The sequence below is a fragment of the Carcharhinus amblyrhynchos genome, chromosome 11 (genome assembly GCF_965287045.1).
Source record: "Carcharhinus amblyrhynchos chromosome 11, sCarAmb.v2.hapA, whole genome shotgun sequence".
NCBI classification, from domain to species: domain Eukaryota; kingdom Metazoa; phylum Chordata; class Chondrichthyes; order Carcharhiniformes; family Carcharhinidae; genus Carcharhinus; species Carcharhinus amblyrhynchos.
Window position 1 is genome coordinate 90,652,911 of NC_137334.1, and position 18,291 is coordinate 90,671,201.

General features: G+C 43.9%; 1 protein-coding gene across 1 annotated transcript in view; it reads right to left on the minus strand.

Annotated features, from left to right (window-relative positions):
* Positions 1-229: 229 nt before the first annotated feature.
* nhej1 (nonhomologous end-joining factor 1) overlaps positions 230-18,291 on the minus strand; it is a 237,523-nt gene continuing 219,461 nt past the window's right edge. Inside the window, exons 6-8 of the mRNA XM_080199547.1 lie at positions 10,195-10,309; positions 5,343-5,461; positions 230-4,196 (exon numbers count right to left, since the gene is read on the minus strand). Of these exons, the coding sequence (XP_080055673.1) occupies positions 4,101-4,196; positions 5,343-5,461; positions 10,195-10,309 (330 nt within the window). The 3' untranslated portion in view covers positions 230-4,100. The remainder of the gene's footprint in view (positions 4,197-5,342; positions 5,462-10,194; positions 10,310-18,291) is intronic.

Consider the following 18,291-nt stretch of genomic DNA (forward strand, 5'->3'; position numbering starts at 1 on the left):
AGCTGTTGTGGCAGGGTGGGTGGTTTACCTCTGAGCTTTGACGCAGGGAGCCCAGACAGAGAGGCGACTCCGACCTGCGACTTCAGGTACCATGCCCAATTCTTTTGCCTATGACTGTGCCAGGAATTGAGGGACTTCCCCACCATCCTCCACCCCTTCCCCCCCGCACAAACACTCCACCCCTCAAACCTCCTCCCATCCTCTTACCTTGTGTTGCTGGCTGCTCTTCATAAATTTAGGACCAAATTAGCTGCTTAACGATGGTCAACAATTCTTTGCAGAGGAACAGGGATGTAAAGTTGAATTTGTGGGAGAGAGCATGCCGTCTGGAACTTTGTCTAGAATCACTCCGAAAAATTTGGAAGGACAGAATTAACACTCCGCGTGCTTCAGTTCTGGCACAGCCATGGAAACTGTTAAAAAATACATCAACATGCGTACCTGAACAAAAAGTAGTTTGCAAGTTAAAAGATTAAACAGTTTTAATTTTGACATTGTGTTTTATTTTCATAGAATTTTAGAATCATAGAACCATACAGTGCCGAAGAGGCCCTTCAGCCCATTGAGTCCGCACCGACACATTAGAAACACCTGAACTCCCACCTAATCCCATCTGCCAGCATTTGGCCCATAGCCCTGAATGTGCCAAGTGTCCATCCAGATACTTTTTAAAGAATGTTAGGCAACCCACCTCCACCACCTTCCCAGGCAGCACATTCCAGATCGTCAGCACCCTCTGAGTAAAAATGTTTTTCCTCACATTCCCCCTAAACCTCTACCCTTCACCTTGAACCTATGCCTTCTTGTGACTGACCCTTCAACTAAGGGGAAAAGCTGCTCCTTATCCACTCTGTCCATATCTCTCATTATCTTGTACACCTCAGTCTTCTCTGCTCCAATGAAAACAACCCAAGATTATGCAATCTCTCTCCATAACTCCATATTGTATGCAGTTTTGGTCACCTAATTACAGGAAGGATATTAATATGGTTGAAAGAGTACAGAGAAGGTTTACAAGGATGTTGCTGGGACTTGAGAAACTGAGTTACAGAGAAAGGCTGAATAGGTTAGGACTTTATTCCCTGAAGCGTAGAAAAATGAGGGGAGATTTGATAGAGGTGTATAAAATTATGAGGGGTATAGATAGAGTGAATGCAAGCAGGCTTTTTCCACTGAGGCTAGGGGAGAAAAAAACTAGAGGACATGGGTTAAGGGTGAAGGGGGAAAAGTTTAAAGGGAATATTGGGATGGGGGGGGTTCTTCACACAGAGAGTGGTGGGAGTTTGGAACGAGCTGCCAGATGAAGTGGTGAAGGCAGGCTCACTTTTAACATTTAAGAAAAACTTGGACAGGTACATGGATGAGAGGGGTGTGGAGGGATATAGTCCAGGTGCAGGTCGGTGGGACTAGGCAGAAAAATGGTTTGGCACAGCCAAGAAGGGGCAAAGGGCCCTGTTTCTGTGCTGTAGAGTTCTATGGTTCTAATTTAAACATTCCATCCCAGGCAGCATCCTGGTGAATCTCCTCTGCACCCTCTCCAGTGTCATCACATCCTTCTGATAATTTGGCGTACAGTACTCTAGCTGTGGCCTCACCAAAGTTCGAATCAACTCCATAATGACATCCTTGCTGTTGTAATCTACATCCCAATTGATAAAGGCAAGTGTCCCTTTTTCACCATCCCACTAACATGCCCTTCCACCTTCAGTGATTTGTGGACAAACACACCCAGGTCCTTTTGATCCACAGAATTGCTACTGTCGTTGAGTACTTTCTCATCAAATTATCCTTCCAAAGTGTATCACCTCACACTTTTCAGGGTTAAATTCCATCTGTCACTTATCTGCCCATTTGACCATTCCGTCTTTATCTTCCTGTAGCCCGAGACATTCCGCCTCGCTGTTAATCACCTATCCAATCTCTGTGTCATCTGCAAATTTACTAATCCTACCTGCCCCCCCACCACATAGTCATCTATGTAATTTATAAAAATAATGAATAATAGGGGGCCCAACACAGATCCCTGTGGTACGTCACTGGACACTGGCTTCCAGTCACTAAAGCACTGTCATCACCCTCTGTCTCCAACAATGAGTCAATTTTGAATCCATTTTATCAAATTACCCTGTATCCCACACGAATTTAAAAGTAAAAGCAAAATTAGTAAAAGTAACATTTTTAATTTTTAAAACGAAGAGGGACATACATCTATAAAAATCTTTAAAATGAAAATGGGACATTAAAAGCAGAAATATGGAAAGATTCACACACCATTCCACCGTGACGGTGCACATGAGCCAGTTTCAGGAGGAGGGAAAAGGGAAGGGATGGGGGGAATCCAGGGAAACATGATGATGTTAAGTAAAGTAGAGACACTTTAAATTATTAAATTAACTTATTAAATTTTTTCAAAAGCAAAGGAGAATGAAGCCAAACTTCAGACAATATTTCTGACACTGCAATCAACCTTCCGTGTTGTTTAACACAAAGTCAGCCCTGTACAAAATGAACCAAAAAGCAACTGCGTGCCAAATTCATACCATCTGTTATCCCCAAGTTGGTGATCTTGCAGACCCTTTAATTAATTGGACAAAGTAATTACTATTGCTGGTACACTGGTAATTTGCAAATGTTTAATCTTAATTTGGAGTAACAAATGCTGTACCTATAAATTTTGCTGTCTCACCGGATTAGAAATAAAGAGGGGGGGTGAGGGAAAGAAATAAAATTGCTAATGCAAAAATAGTGATTATGGGAGTATGAAATTAAAAAGTTCCTGCGACTTCCGAACTAAGTGGGAGTTTAAGAAACACTAATTCTCTTTTAAAACAGATGATAAAATTGTGGCATTAAGATGACTGACAAGTTCATGGAGAAGTACTGCCCATCCCTCAGCAATGAATATGGTTACCGTTCACTGACCAAAGTTAAAAGTTACTGAAATGATAAATTATATATTGCCTAAAACAGGTGATAAAGATAAAACAGTTGGGGTAGAAAACTAAGAGGAAACAAAGTAAAACAGAATGAAAGAAGAGGATAGGGAAGGAGAGAACGTGAAAGAGGAACGAACAAGTGCGAGATCGAGAGAGGAATGAAGGGGAGGAACAGAGAACAGAAAGATGAGCAAAAGCAAAGCTAAGAGAGAGTTAGGGACAGACAGGAGGCAAACTAGTAGTCAGATGGATCCTGTGATATCAAGGTTATTGCTAACAAAATTATAGGCTAATTACTGGCAGTTAGTTCACACCCTGAATGGATGGGAAACAGTATTGTTTTGCTGGAGTATCACTTTAAACGCAACCAGGAAGAGCAAATGGAGCTAGGCAGCAAGTCTGCTTCAGTCACAGATCACAGTGCAATAGAAACAGGCGCCCCAGCTCCCTGCTCCTCAATTCCTTCTCCACTTTGTTTTGCCATTCTGTTACTTTGGATTTTAAAGTTAATTCCTGCTCCTTTGCTGATATTATCAGTCAATTTAAGATAAAATCACCCAGTGACTTTGAGCCCTTTGGAAACAATCCCCGTGGCAACCATCAGCATGGTCACCCAAGCAACTTCCTTCATTCGATGGCACAGTCGTGGAACTGCGCAGTCTGACAAATCTGACAAGAGCTTGGATCTTCCTCCATTTAAATTATTAGATTGCTGTGGATCCCACTTGTGGGGTGGGGGAGAGGGAGGAATCAGTTCTTGGCACTGCAGAGTGCGGGTCTCCTCCAGGAGTTTACTGATGGCATCGTTAATGTTGGCAACCTTGGAGAGTCTGGTGAAGTTTTAGCTGCAGCGGGAATGGATGATGTGACTCTTAGCCGATTGCGCAATGGCATTTTAAATAAACTTTGGGTGCGGAGAGGAAAGATATATTTTGGCAGTATAAAATGTATAATAATGCTGCTGTCACCATCCATTAGACTACGATATGGAAACAGAAAGTAATAAGAAATAAGAGGTAGGTGGAAAATAGAAGGGCAGTGGGGGGGCGAAGGTGGGGGGAAGATGGTAGGATGGGGGAAAAGGTGATGGGGTGGTGGGGGGGGAGGTGGGATGATGACAGCAAGTACATTTTTTTTGCTTAAAATGAGTTATTGGCTATAAAATCAACTAAAAATTCCTTTGCTTTTCTTTTTCTTCTGCTTTGCGATGGAAGGAACTGAGTTTCTCGGAACTGCTGAAGTGCGAAGACTGTGGACTGTCTGAAATGAAATGGAGAGAGAAGATTAACACAGAAATGAACAATTCTAATTACTTTTGCAATCTTATCTTATCACACGGTGGCACAGTGGTTAAAGCTGTTGGCTCACTGCACATTCGATTCGATTCCCGGCTTGGGTCATCGTATGTGCAGAATCTGCACATTCTCCCCGTGTCTGCCTGGGTTTCCTTCGGGTGCTCCGGTTTCCTCCCACAGTCTGAAAGACATGCTGGTTAGGTTCATTGACCCACACAGGCGCCGGAGTGTGGCAACTAGAGGAATTTCACAGTAACTTCACTGTAGTGTTAATGTAAGCCTTACTTGTGACTAATAAATCAATAAACTTTAAGCTTTTTGTTTCATCCTCATCTAGTTGCCATCATTAAAGTTTATTTAAATTGCCCCTAGTATCAGGGAGATTAGCAGTGTAAATATATGAGGTTATGGGAATAGGGCCTGGGTGGGATTCTGGTCTGTACAGACAAGATGGGCTGAATGGCCTCCTTCCTTACTGTAGGGATTCTATAATTATGGAAGATCTTCCTTTTATGTAGGAGGTTGGAATGGTTTGTCAGAAACTCTTCAAAAGTGAATCAAATAAATACATGAAAAAGAAAATTAAATTCAGTATGCGGGAAGAGCAGAGAAGTTTTAAGTTTTAAAAAAAAGTTTATTTATTATTGTCACATGTAGGCTTACATTAACACTGCAATGAAGTTACTGTGAAAATCCTCTTGTTGCCCCACTCCGGCACCTGTTCGGATACACTGAGGGAGAATTTAGCACAGCCAATCCACCTAACCAGCACGTCTTTCGGACTGTGGGAGGAAACCGGAGCACCTGGAGGAAACCCACGCAGATACAGGGAGAACATGCAAACTCCACACAGACAGTGACCCAAGCCAGCATTTGAACTGGGGTCCCCGGTGCTGTGAGGCAGTAGCGCTAACGACTGTGCCACCATTCTGTGACAACATTGATGGCTTCTCCAGAAAACTGCCGCACGATGGGCCAAAGGTTTTGGAAAATGTTCTGTCAGAGGCTGAAGTGGATCAGCCGATCTCATCTTCATTTCAAATCATTTCCCTATTTTATGACATTCAAACAGGAGGCGGCCAATCACAGCCTTCCCAGGTTTTTCACCTACCTGCTTTTTAACTTCTGAGCTTTCTGCAGGAGTTGGCGTGATCATTTCTTTCGTTTCGATTGAAGCTTTGCTTTGTGCTTCTTCAAGACCGGGCTGTGGGTTCTGACTGTCATCCTCTTCTGAAAGTATCAAAAAATGTTGCAATGGGATGGGATAATCTCAGGAATAACATTTAATCACTTATTCATCCCTTTAGAAAATAAACCATTGGATGAACTACAACCCATCACAACTTGCCGTCTATGGATACTTAACAAAGAGAAAGTAAAATTCTGACATTTGTGTTGATGCTTAACAATGACAGAAGAACGATTGTGTGTGTGTGTGTGTGTGTGTTACGTGTGTGCGTTGTGTGTTGTATGTTTGTGCGTGTTGTTGTGTTGTGTGTGGTTTTGTGTGTGCGGTGTGTGTGTGCGGCAATTTAGCAAGGCCAATCTACCTAACCCGCACATCTTTGGACTGTGGGAGGAAAGTGGAGCACCCAGAGGAAACCCATGTAGTCACAGGGACAGCATGCAGACTTCACACAGTTACCTGAGGCTGGAATTGAATCCGTGTCCCTGGCGCTGTGTGGCAGCAGTGTTAACTACTGTTCCACCATGTTGCTCCTCAAAAGAAGGGGCTTTATATTAGCTGGGAATCGAACCCGGGCCTCCCGCACGGCAGGCGAGAATTCAATGCACACAGCATTGTGGTGTAATCAGGGAGTTTGACCCACTGGGAACTCGTGTTGGAAGCAGGGCATAAGCACTTTGCACTTGTTCAGTTACTGTAAATGTGTAACTGTGTGGCAGGTATCTGAACTTCCATTGCAATCTGCTGGTGGACGAGGGTCCTCACTAATGAAAAATCTACTTCACCTTGTGTCGATTCATGACAGGAACTGCGCATATCTTCAGAAAAATGCCAAAAACACTCAAATCTCACACCAGCCACCATGCAGGACAAACCTATCCACCTCAATACTTTAATATTCTATATGCACTGTTTCATTTCTTATATTCACATTTAACCAGGCTGTTAATCATTATGCAACGTAGAATGTGATGTACTAAGATGAGGTGCAAGCCACTAGCTGATATCTTATCAGTATCTCACGCTACAAGGTCAGCAGGTGTCAATGAGACTTTGATCAGAATTCACTAACACTAAACTTTTCTCTTATTCAAATGGGAGTTGAGTATGGGGTCACTTTCCACTTGTACACTGATGACCCAACTCTACCCCTCCATCACAGTGTGTTCAATGTCTAAGCTTGAATGAGCAGTAACTTGCCACAGATCAATGTTGGTAAAACTGTGACAAAGTATTCACTGGACTGGAACAGGCCATTCTGCCATCAGCCCAATGCTGGTCTTGATGCTCTATATGAGCCTGCTCTCATCTGACTTCTTCTTGTGCCAATGTATCCCTCTATTCTGTTCTCCCTCATGCACTTAAATGTTCTCCCTCATGCACTTAAATGTTCCCCCTCATGCACTTAAATGTTCCCCCTTAAATGTGTGTATGTTACAGAGCTCAGCTCCTCCCGATGGTAGCATATTCCACATCCTGATTAGTCTGTGGGTAAAGAATTTATTCCTGAATTCCCTATTGGATTTCTTAATGACTATCTTACATTGATGGTCCCCAGTTTTGGTCTCTTTCACAAATACAAACATCTTCTTTACATTTACCCAACAAACCCTCTGAAAATCTCAAAGGCCTCACATCACTCCAGCCTGTTGTATTCTTATTGATGAATATAACCTCTCAGTTATGGTAGCGACTGTGTAACACTTTTGTCTGCACTTCCATTAGCAGCTCCTATATTTCTCTGACACGATCAAGCACCCCAAGTATTTGTTCTGATTGAGCCTGGGGATCAGTAGGTTTGTCACTCGCTCTCTCTGACCGTAAGATGTGTTTCCCATTCCCTCTTTCACTATTCAAACATTATCTCGTACAAACCCAGTTCAGCCGATCCTGGTCTTAGTGTCTCAGGGACTGATTTGATTTGATTTGATTTATTATTGTCACACATATTAACATACAGTGAAAAATATTGTTTCTTGCTCGCTATACAAACAAAACATACTGTTCATAGAGAAGGAAACGAGACTTCAGAATGTAGTGTTACAGTCATAGCCAGGGTGTAGAGAAAGATCAACTTAATGCAAGGTAAGTCTATTCAAAAGTCTGACAGCAGCAGGGAAGAAGCTGCTCTCGAGTTGGTTGGTTCATGACCTCAGACTTTTGTACCTTTTTCCTGAAGGAAGAAGGTGGAAGAGAAAATGTCCAGGCTGTGTGGGGTCCTTAATTATGCTGGCTACTTTGCCGAGGCAGTGGGAAGTGTAGACAGAGTCAATGGATGGGAGGCTGGTTTGCGTGATGGATTGGGCTACATTCACGATCTTTTGTAGTTCCTTGCGGTCTTGGTCAGAACAGGAGCCATACCAAGCTGTGATACAACCAGAAAGGATGCTTTCTATGATTTCTCAGCTATCTTACTCTCCTACGATCCACATGACAATCTTCTTCACAGGCTCTCATTAATAATTCTCTACAGCTGCCTTCCTCTCTTCTCTTTTGTTTCCTTTATCGACCATTCTGCTTGGATCTGACTTCAATAGAAATAATGGCATCAATTATACTTCCATAACTTGAATGAACGAAAGAGAGGGAAAGAACAAGAGAAAGGGAGGAAAGAAAATAGGGGAAGCTAGAGAGAGAGGAAGGGACAGAAGAAAGAACAGGCAGAAGGGAGAGTGAATGCAGGGCTGTGACTAGTGGTGTTCCTCAGGGATCAGTGCTGGGACCTTTGCTGTTTGTAATATATATAAATGATTTAGAGGAAAGTGTAACTGGATTGATTAGTAAGTTTGAGAATGACATAAAGATTGGTGGAATTGCGGATACTGATAAGGACCGTCAGAGGATACAGCAGGATAGAGACTTGTTGGATATTTGGGCAGAAAGATGGCAGATGGAATTTAATCCGGACATGTGTGAGGTAATGCATTTTGGAAAGTCTAATAAAGATAGGAAATGTACAATAAATGGTAGAACATACATAAGAACTAGGAACAGGAGTAGGCCATCTGACCCCTCGAGCCTGCTCTGCCATTCAATAAGATCATGGCTAATCTTTTCGTGGACTCAGCTCCACTTACCCGCCCATTCACCATAACCCTTAATTCCTTTACTGTTCAAAAACTTATCTATCCTTGCCTTAAAAACATTCAATAAGGTAGCTTCAGTTGCTTCACTGGGCAGGGAATTCCACAGATTCACAACTCTTTGTGTGAAGAAGTTCCTCCTAAATTCAGTTTTAAATCTGTTTTCCCTTATTTTGAGGCTATGCCCCCCAGTTCTAGTTTCACCCAACAGTGGAAACAACTTCCCTGCTTCTATCTTATTTATTCCCTTCATAATCTCAAGTATTTTTATAAGATCTCCTCTCATGCTTCTGAATTCCAGTAGTCCCAGTCTACTCAGTCTCTCCTCATAGGCCAACCCTCTCCAGTCTGGAATCAACCTAGTGAATTGTCTCCAGACTGGACAGTTAGTGAGATTTTGCAAGCCCAGGCAAACATCTCGCCAAGGCCATCCCCACATCCCCACTTCTTGCCTTCAATCAACCGCACAACCTCAAACAGACTATTGTCTGCAGCAAACTACCCAGCCTTCTGGAGAACAGTAACCACAACACCACACAACCCTGCCACAGCAACCTGGTGTTGTCAGACTTTTTACAGCAACCTCTGCAAGACATGCCGGATCATCTACACGGATGCCATCATCTCATGTGAGAACACCATCCACCAGAGTACACGGTATATACTCTTGTAACTCGGCCAACGTTGTCTACCTAATATGCTGCATGAAAGGATGTCCCGAGGCATGGTACATTGGGGAGACGCTACGACAGCGGATAAATGAACACTGCTCGATAATCACCAGGCAAGAGTGCTCTCTTCCTGTTGGGGAACATTTCAACGGTACAGGCATTAGGCCTCTGATCTTTGGGTAAGCGTTCTCCAAGGCGGCCTTCACGACACATGACAGCGCAGTCGCTGAGCAGAGACTGATAGTCAAGTTCCACATATGAGGACGGCCTCAATCGGGATCTTGGATTCATGTCACACTTACTGTAATCCCCATGACTTGCCTGGGCTTGCAAAATCTTCCTAACTGTCCTGTCTAGAGACAATACACATCTCTTTAACCTGTGCTTAACGCTCTCTCCACTCACATTGTCTGTACCTTTGAGACTTGATTACCTGTAAAGACTCGCATTCCAACCATTATTTTGTAAATTGAGTTTGTGTCTTTATATGCCCTGTTTGTGAACAGAACCCCCTCTCACCTGATGAAGAAGCAGCAAGCACTCTGAAAGCTAGTGGCTTTTGCTACCAAATAAACCTGTTGGACTTTAACCTGGTGCTGTGAGACTTCTTATTGTGTTTACCCCAGTCCAATGCCGGTATCTCCACATCATAACTACTGTAGGAGGAAACCACAGCACTGGAGGAAATCCATGCAGACATGGGGAGAACATACAAACTCCACACAGACAGTGACCTGAGCTGGAATCGAACCAGGGTCCCTGGCATTGTGAGGCAGCAGTGCTAACCACTGTGTCACCGTGCCGCCCTGCGAAATAACAAAAAGAGATAACTGAAAATTAAGAGCAAAAGTATAAACGTTGTTCTTATAATGATTAGTTTCAGGGCCAAAGGAAGAAATTCAATGCAATGCACCATTATTTTAAATGCCTTTTCTGTGCCCTTTAGCCAACCCACAAGAACAAGTGATCAGTCCAACCAGTAGCTGGTTTTCAATCATACAAGACATACCTATATTCACCTACCTGGGTCATGTCCTCTCTTCCGCTTTGCCTTGGCTGTTGTTATTGTTGTGTAGAGACGCTGGAGCTCAGAGTTAAACATTCTTCCATCTTGCACACTAACAGCCTCAGACAGATTCTGAAACAAAACAGATCCCAAGGTGACATGTTACGAGTGCATGTCTTTCCACCTGATTTACCATGAATTGTAACTGTTGAGTGGGGACTTGCAGGCTCCCCTTGTATTGGTGCTGTACAAGGTGATTCAAGCAGAGACTAGTCTCCTTTCAGCAGTGCGCTGAGATGTTACCTCCAGGGAAATAACGAGAACCAAACTCGTAACATGATGATGGGAGTTGGGACATTAGGAGAACTTTGGTTTCCTTGTCTTCAGAATGGTGCGAGACGTATAGGAGAGGGTAAAATGAATTACACAGAATCTTACAACATGCCATCTACATCCAATTTTTAAAAATTCCTCATTTGCAGAATGTCAGCATCACTGGCAAGTCCAACATTTATTGCCCATCCCTTGAGAAGGTGGTTGTGAGCTACCTTCTTGAACAGAATGTCTTGCTTGGCCATTTCAGTGGGTAGTTAGACCACATTCTGGTGGGTCTGGAGTCACGTAACCAAAGGGTCATCCTTACTCAAAATGTTGGCTCTATTCTCTCTCCACAGATGCTGTCAGACTTGCTGAGATTTTCCAGCATTTTGGTTTCAGATTCCAGCATCCACTATAATTTGCCTTCAGTTAACATTGGAGTGCTGCCCAACATTTATTTCTCAGCCAATATCACTCTCACATTATTTAAAAGCAAATTACTGCGGATGCTGGAATCCGAAACCAAAAGAAAACCTCAGCAGACCTGGCAGCATCTGAAAGGAAAAGAGCTTATGTTACCAGTTCAGATGACCATTTGTCAAAGCTAAAAGGCACAGAAAGCGGGAGATATTTATACTGCAGGGGGAGGGAATGAACGATGAGTCACAGCCATAGAAACCAAGGAAAAAGACTGCTAATGGCTGTCCACAGAGAGAATAAAGGGTGTGAATGGCCAAACGGCAGAGAAGCTGTAAGTTGTGAAGATGTTTGGGGGCGGGGGGTGCACGAAATGGGACAGAGGTAAAATACAGAATTGTCTTTCTTCATTTTTCATCCCCTCCACTCTTTTCCCCATTTCATCCCCTTCCCTTTTTTTTTCTCCCCCCCCCCCGGCTTCCCCTTTTCTACATTCTACCCCTGTCCCATCCCCCCCACCCTCCCTCCCCCGCCCAATACCTTCATCTGTCACAGCTTACAGCTTCTCTGCCGTTTGGCCATTCACACCCTTTATTCTCTCTATGGGCTGCCATTAGCAGCCTTTCCCCTGGTTTCTGTGGCTGTGACTCATCTTTCATTCCCTCATCCCACAGTATAAATATCTCCCACTTTCAATGCCATTTCACTTTGACAAAGGGTCATCTGGACTCCAAACGTCAGCTCTTTTCTCTCCTTACAGATGCTGCCAGACCTACTGAGGTTTTCTCATTCACGCATTATCTTGTAATTTATTTAAAATGTTATTTGTGAGATCTCATTGTGCTTAATTTGGCTGGCTTGCACCCCCGCCAGTTCTCTAAAGGGGTATTGAGCTGTTTTGGGATGCTCTGCAGACAGACCAGATACTATATCAATGCAAGTTGACTCAACCTTCCCTTTGAACATCAAGATGACTCTCATGGGGTGGAATGAGTTAAGTCACCTGCCTTTAAACTATGGCCACCTGGGCCAACAGTAAAATAATAAAACAATTAACACAATCCTCCGGTAAACAACAGGATTTTTGTTTTGCTCAGATAAAGTGGCAAAGGTTCTCCTTAAATGAGCTCTAATGCTCACTCTCTCACCCCGAGCGCAAGGGGCAAAGTGTAACAGATAGCGCGGTCATATTGTACACTCAGCAGCCCCCCTCCCGGAATACCTGCACAACTGAATACCACATTGCTCGTCCAGGCTGGAGTTTAGACATGGGACCGGTTGTAGGTGCGGCAATGTTTTTCCAAAGACAGGTGCTGTTAAGTTTAAGTGGAAGGTGATTTCCAGATCCAGGAATGTTGGCATTCTTCCATAGATTAAAAAATACCTTGTAGCGATATCAGTGAAGTGATTTCACCTTGAGGTTCTGGTGATGGCCATAAAGTGCTCAAGCTTTGCTCTCATGATTTATGAGACCATCTGAACCCCTGTGATTAGAGTAACCTATTCTCTGGAATTAGATATTCTATATATAAAACATCTGAACTTCCTGATTAGATTCCAACCTGTAACTCGCTTCCAGGTAACTATTTCTTCTATATATAGATTGCTCACTCCAGGTATCCATTATTCTGTGGATAAACCATCCAAACCCCTCATTTACATTACAGCCTGTGAATCACTTCTAGTGTATTTTTTATTCCATAAACCCTCCCTACCATCCCTCTCAAACCCCTCGATTAGGTTTCAATCTGTAACTCATTCCCGGGAATCTGTTATTCTATATATAAACCATCCCAAACCCCTCGATTAGATTCCAGTTTGTAACTCATTCCTGGGAATCTGTTATTCTATAATATAAACCACCCCGAACCACTTGATTATATTCTAGTCTGTAACTCATTCCCGGGTATCTGTTATTATATATATAAACCACCCAAACCCCTTGATTAGATTCCAGTTGTAACTCAGTCTGGGTATAGAACATAGAACAGTACAGCACAGTTACAGGCCCTTCGGCCCTCGATGTCGTGCCGAGCTTTGTCTGAAACCAAGCTATCCCACCCCCTATCATTCTGGTGTGCTCCACGTGCCTATCTAATAACCGCTTGAAAGTTCCTAATGTGTCCAGCTCCACTATCACAGCACGCAGCGCATTCCACAACCTAACGACTCTCTGAGTAAAGAACCTTCCTCAGACATCCCTGCTATATCTTCCACCATGAACATTATAGTTACACCCCCGAGCTACAGCTACATCCACCCAAGGAAATAGTCTCTGAATGTCCACTCTATCTATTCCCTTCATCGTCTTATAATCACCACTAATCACTGATCATTAACCAGAAAACTATCCACTTATCCCCACTCTGCTGTTTGTTAGTTCACCAATCCTGTATCCATACTAATACATTACCATGCACCTTTATCGTATGCAGTAGTCTTTGGTGCAGCACCTTGTCGAATGCCTTCTGGAAATCCAGATACAGTACATCCATATGTTCCCCACTGTCCACCGTGCTCATAATTTCCTCAAAGAATTCCACTAAGTTAGTTAAACATGACCTGCCTTTTATGAATCTATGCTGTGGCTTCCCAATGGGGCAATTTCTACCAAGATGTCTTGGTATTTCTTCCCTGATGACAGATTCAAGCATTACAGAAGCTAAGCTAACTGGCTTATAATACCTCCTTTTTTAAACAATGGTATCACATTTGCTATTTTCCAATCTGCTGGAAATCCAATTTTCCAATTTGCCGGAACTGCCTCAGAATCCAGCGAATTTTGTTAAATTACCACGAGTGCATTTGTTATTTCCCCTGCCATCTCTTTTAGTATCCTGGGATGCATTCCATCAGGGCCAGGAGACTTGTCTATTTTCAGCCCGATTAGTTTGCCCAACACCGCTTCTTTAGTGATAATGATTGTTTCTAGATCCTCACCTGTCATAGCGTCAATTTTTGGCAAGTTATTTGTGTCTTTCACTGTGTCTTCTCACGCTCCATCTATATTTTAAATTCAACTACACTGTCATTGCTCCTTTTGAGAGGATCCATAACTGTGGGATTATGAATTATTCCTGTCTCATTACACAGGACGAGAGCTTGCTCCCTTGTAGGTTCCTTTACACAAAACTATCGCAGATACATTCTATGAACTCCTCCTCAAAGTTGCCTTGACCGACCTGGTTTGACCAATTGACATGCAGATTAAAGCCCCCCATGAAAACTGCATTTTTATGTGCATTAGTTATTTCCTTGTTTATTGCTCACCCCACCGTGCTGTTATTATTTCAAGTTAAACTTTATTTCTTAATCACAAGTAGGCTTACATTAACACTGCCATGAAGTTATTGTGAAAATCCCCTGGTCGCCACACTCCAGCACCCGATTGGGTATAAGAACATAAGAAATAGAAGCAGGAGTAGACCATCTAGACCTTCGAGCCTGCCCCGCCATTCAATAAGATCATGGCTGATCTGTTGTGGCTCAGTTCCACATTCCCGCCCTCTCCCCATAACCCTTAATCCCCATCAACCCGCGTCTTAAAAGTGTTTAGCGAGGCAGCCTCCACCACGTCAACGGGCAGAGAGGATGCTATTCGGATTGGCGGTTGGTGACCAGTGGAGTGCCCCAGGGGTCAGTGCTGTGGCCTCAGCGATTTACCATTTTTATAGATGATCTGGAGGAGGGAACCGAGTGTATGGTGTCAAAATTTGCTGATGACACCAAGATTGGTGGAACGGCAAATTGCGTGGAGGGTATGGAGAGTCTGCAGAAGGATCTAGATAGGCTGGGCGAATGGGCCAGGAACTGGCAAATGGAATTTAATGTTGGCAAGTGCGAGATGGTCCACTTTGGTAGGAATAATGGTAGGAAGGACTATTACTTACGTGGAGAAAAACTGCAGCAGGCGACGGTGCAGAGGGACCTCGGGGTCCTTGTGCATGAGTCGCAAAAACCCAGCTCGCAGGTGCAGCAGGTGATCAGGAAGGCGAATGGGATGTTGGCCTTCATAGCGAGGGGGATTGAATATAAAAGTAGGGAGGTCTTGCTGCGGCTGTATAGGGCATTGGTGAGGCCGCAGCCAGAGTACTGTGTGCAGTTTTGGGCTTACTTACGCAAGGATATTTTGGCCTTGGAGGGAGTGCAGAGGAGGTTTACTAGGCTGATGCCAGAGTTGAGGGGGTTGAGCTATGAGGAGAGACTGAATAAACTAGGCTTGTACTCGTTAGAGTTTAGAAGAATGAGGGGAGATCTCATTGAGACATATAAGATGATGAATGGGATGGATAGGATAGAGGTGGAGAGACTCTTCCCGCTCAGAAAGGACAGTAGGACTAGGGGACACAGCCTCAAGATAAAGGGGGGGCGGTTTAGAACGGAGTTGAGGAAGAACTTCTTCACTCAAAGGGTGGTGAATCTCTGCAATACTGAGGGACAATTTAGTATGGCCAATTCGTCTAACCTGCACATCTTTGGACGGTGGGAGGAAACTGGAGAAAACCCATGCAGACATGGGGAGAATGTACAAACTCCGCAGAGGCAGTGACCCAAGCCGAGAATCGAACCCAGGTCCCTGGTGCTGTGAGGCAGCAGTGCTAGCCACTGTGCCGCCGAAGAATCTCAAACACTTCAAATCAACACCAAAGCATGCAAATTGCATCACCTGCAGGATGACCACATACGGAATGTGATAATGTGAAACTGTTCACCTGGATTTATCTTTGTCTCACCTTGAATCCTGTGTTTTCAAATCAATTCTCTACATCACACACAACTTTGACAGGATCTCAAAACCAGGGAACTCTTCAATGCCTCAGTCCAGCCTTCTCCCTTCAATCCAGCTACTACTTAGACTGTAGTTTGAAACCTCTTACACTGAAAATTTGGGAGGCCGGGGGGGGGGGGGGGGGGTGCGCGGCGGCGCAGGCAGGCAAGAGTGCTGACTCCACGCATCCACATGGGTGGAGAGCTTGTCCTTTTGAAAGAGACATTAAACCAAGCATTTGTCTGTCCACCTGGGTGAATGTAAGTGATCCTATGGCGCTACTTAGTTCTCCCTGGAGCAATGGCCAAATTTTACCTCTCAACCAACATTCCCAAAATGGGATTATCTAATCATTAATTCCTTACAGCTTGTGGGACTTTGTTGTATGCAAATTGGTTACTACATTTCCTGCCGTATCAACAGAGCCATATCCTAAAATGTACTTGATTGGATGGGTGGATTCTTGGAACATCCAAAGGTTGCAAAAAGAGTTGCATAAATGCAAGTTCTTTCTTTCTTTAATTTGGACGCAGTCTTCTGTACAGATTACAATGAAGTGTTAGCATAAAGAAACAACGGCTGTCAACTGACTGCTTAGCAGTGGCTGTAATTCATAGTGCTCAGAAGTTAACTGGGGTGTGTCGCTTTTACTCTGCAGCTTGTTACTGTGCGACCTGGGCAGCATGCGTGGCTAGGTCCATGCAATGTGCCGCTGGACAACTTTATCTCTAGGGACATCAGGAAATTCCACTCCCTCCTCCCTCCCCGCGGCCGTTGGGTGTGCTTCATCGGGTTCTGTGCAGCGGAGTTTATTGTTGGGTGGGGGAGATGCTTATCTTTTGACTCCCTGCTCAATCCACTGGAATGCCAGATGGATAAATATTACAGCACGCAAAGAGGCCATTCAGCTCAACTGGTCCATGCTGGTGTTTAAGTGCCACATGAGGCCCCAGCCCCACGCCTCCTTCATCTCACCCTATCGACAGAACCTTTCTATTGCTTTCTCTCTTCCGTATTGATCCAGTTTTCTCTTTAATGCAACCATGGTAGTGAGTTCCACATTCTCACCATTGTTTAACACACAAATCAGCTGCCTCATTTTCTGTCCCAAGCTTTGAACTCTTCCACAAGTGCAAACATTTTCTAGCCCATCAAACTCTTTCATAATTTTAAAAGCCCTCGACCAGCTCAGTCTGCGGCTTTTTCGTTCTTACAGAAAAGTTTAAAGTTTATTTTATCAGTGTCACAAGTAGGCTTACATTAACACTGCAATAAAGCTACTGTGAAAATCCCCTAGTTGCCACACTCCGATGCCGGTTCGGGCAAACTGAGGGAGAATTTAGCATGGCTAATGCACCTAACTGGCACATCTTTCGAACTGTGGGAGGAAACTGGAGCACTTGGAGGAAACCCATGCAGATACGGGGAGAACGTGCAGACTCCACACTGAGAGTGATCCAAGCTGGGAATCGAACCCAGGTGTGTGAGGCTGCATGCTAACCATTATGCCACCCAAGAGGCCCAGCCTACTCAATCTTCCTTAGTCGGCATAATCTCACAGGTCTGATATCATGCTAGTAAATCTATTTCCATCTTTATCAGTTCCTCTACATCCATTTTTGTAACATTGAGGACACAGTATAATTTTGAGACTATACTCCACATGCGGTCTAACCAAGTTCCTATACATATTTAACATGACTTTCATCTCTCTCAACATCAACCACAGTGTTGTGTTTTCTTTTTTTTAAATGGGTTTAACAAAGCTACGTTGCTTCTTACAGTGACTGGGTAATGTTTGTTTGCTTGCTGATCTTGGGCAGGATAAGGATTCGGCTTTGGCTTTCGGCAAATAAGGCCATAAGACATAGAAGCAGAATTTGGTCACTCGGCCCATTGAGTCTGTTCTGCCATTCAATCATTGCTGATATTTTTCTCATCCCCATTCTCCTGCCTTAATCCCTGATCCCCTTATTAATCAAGAACCTATCTATTTCTGTCTTAAAGACACTCAATGACCTGGCCTCCACAGCCTTCTGCGCAAAGAGTTCCACAGATTCACCACTCTCTGGCTGAAGAAATTCCTCCTCATTTCTGTTTTAAAGGATTGTCCCTCAAGCCTGAAGTTGTTCCCTCTGGTTCTAGCTTTTCCTACGAGTGGAAACATCCTCGCCACATTCACTCTATCCAGGCGTCACAGTATCCTGCAAAAGTTTCAATAAGATCCCCTCTCATTCTTCTAAACTCCAGTGAGTACAGACCCAGAGTCCTCAACTGTTCCTCATACAACAAACTCTTCATTCCAGGTCTCTGCACTGGACTAATGTGAGAGCGGGTGAAGTCAACCAGAATTCCTGCTCCAGATTGCTACCAACTGGCTTCTGCTAGAAGATGCGAAAATGTGGGCAGATTGGGTTTAACTGTGAAACCCTTCATGGTCACACAGCCATTACCTAGGTTCGTACAACATGAGGATCCTTGCGTAACTGTAACCCAGCATGAATCAGAGCCTTTTAAAAAGGAAGATGTTTGTTTTCTTTCAAAAAAAAAGGATCAGCAGACATGAAACCAGATATTAAGTCGTATAACACAGTCGACAAATGCTGCCTGC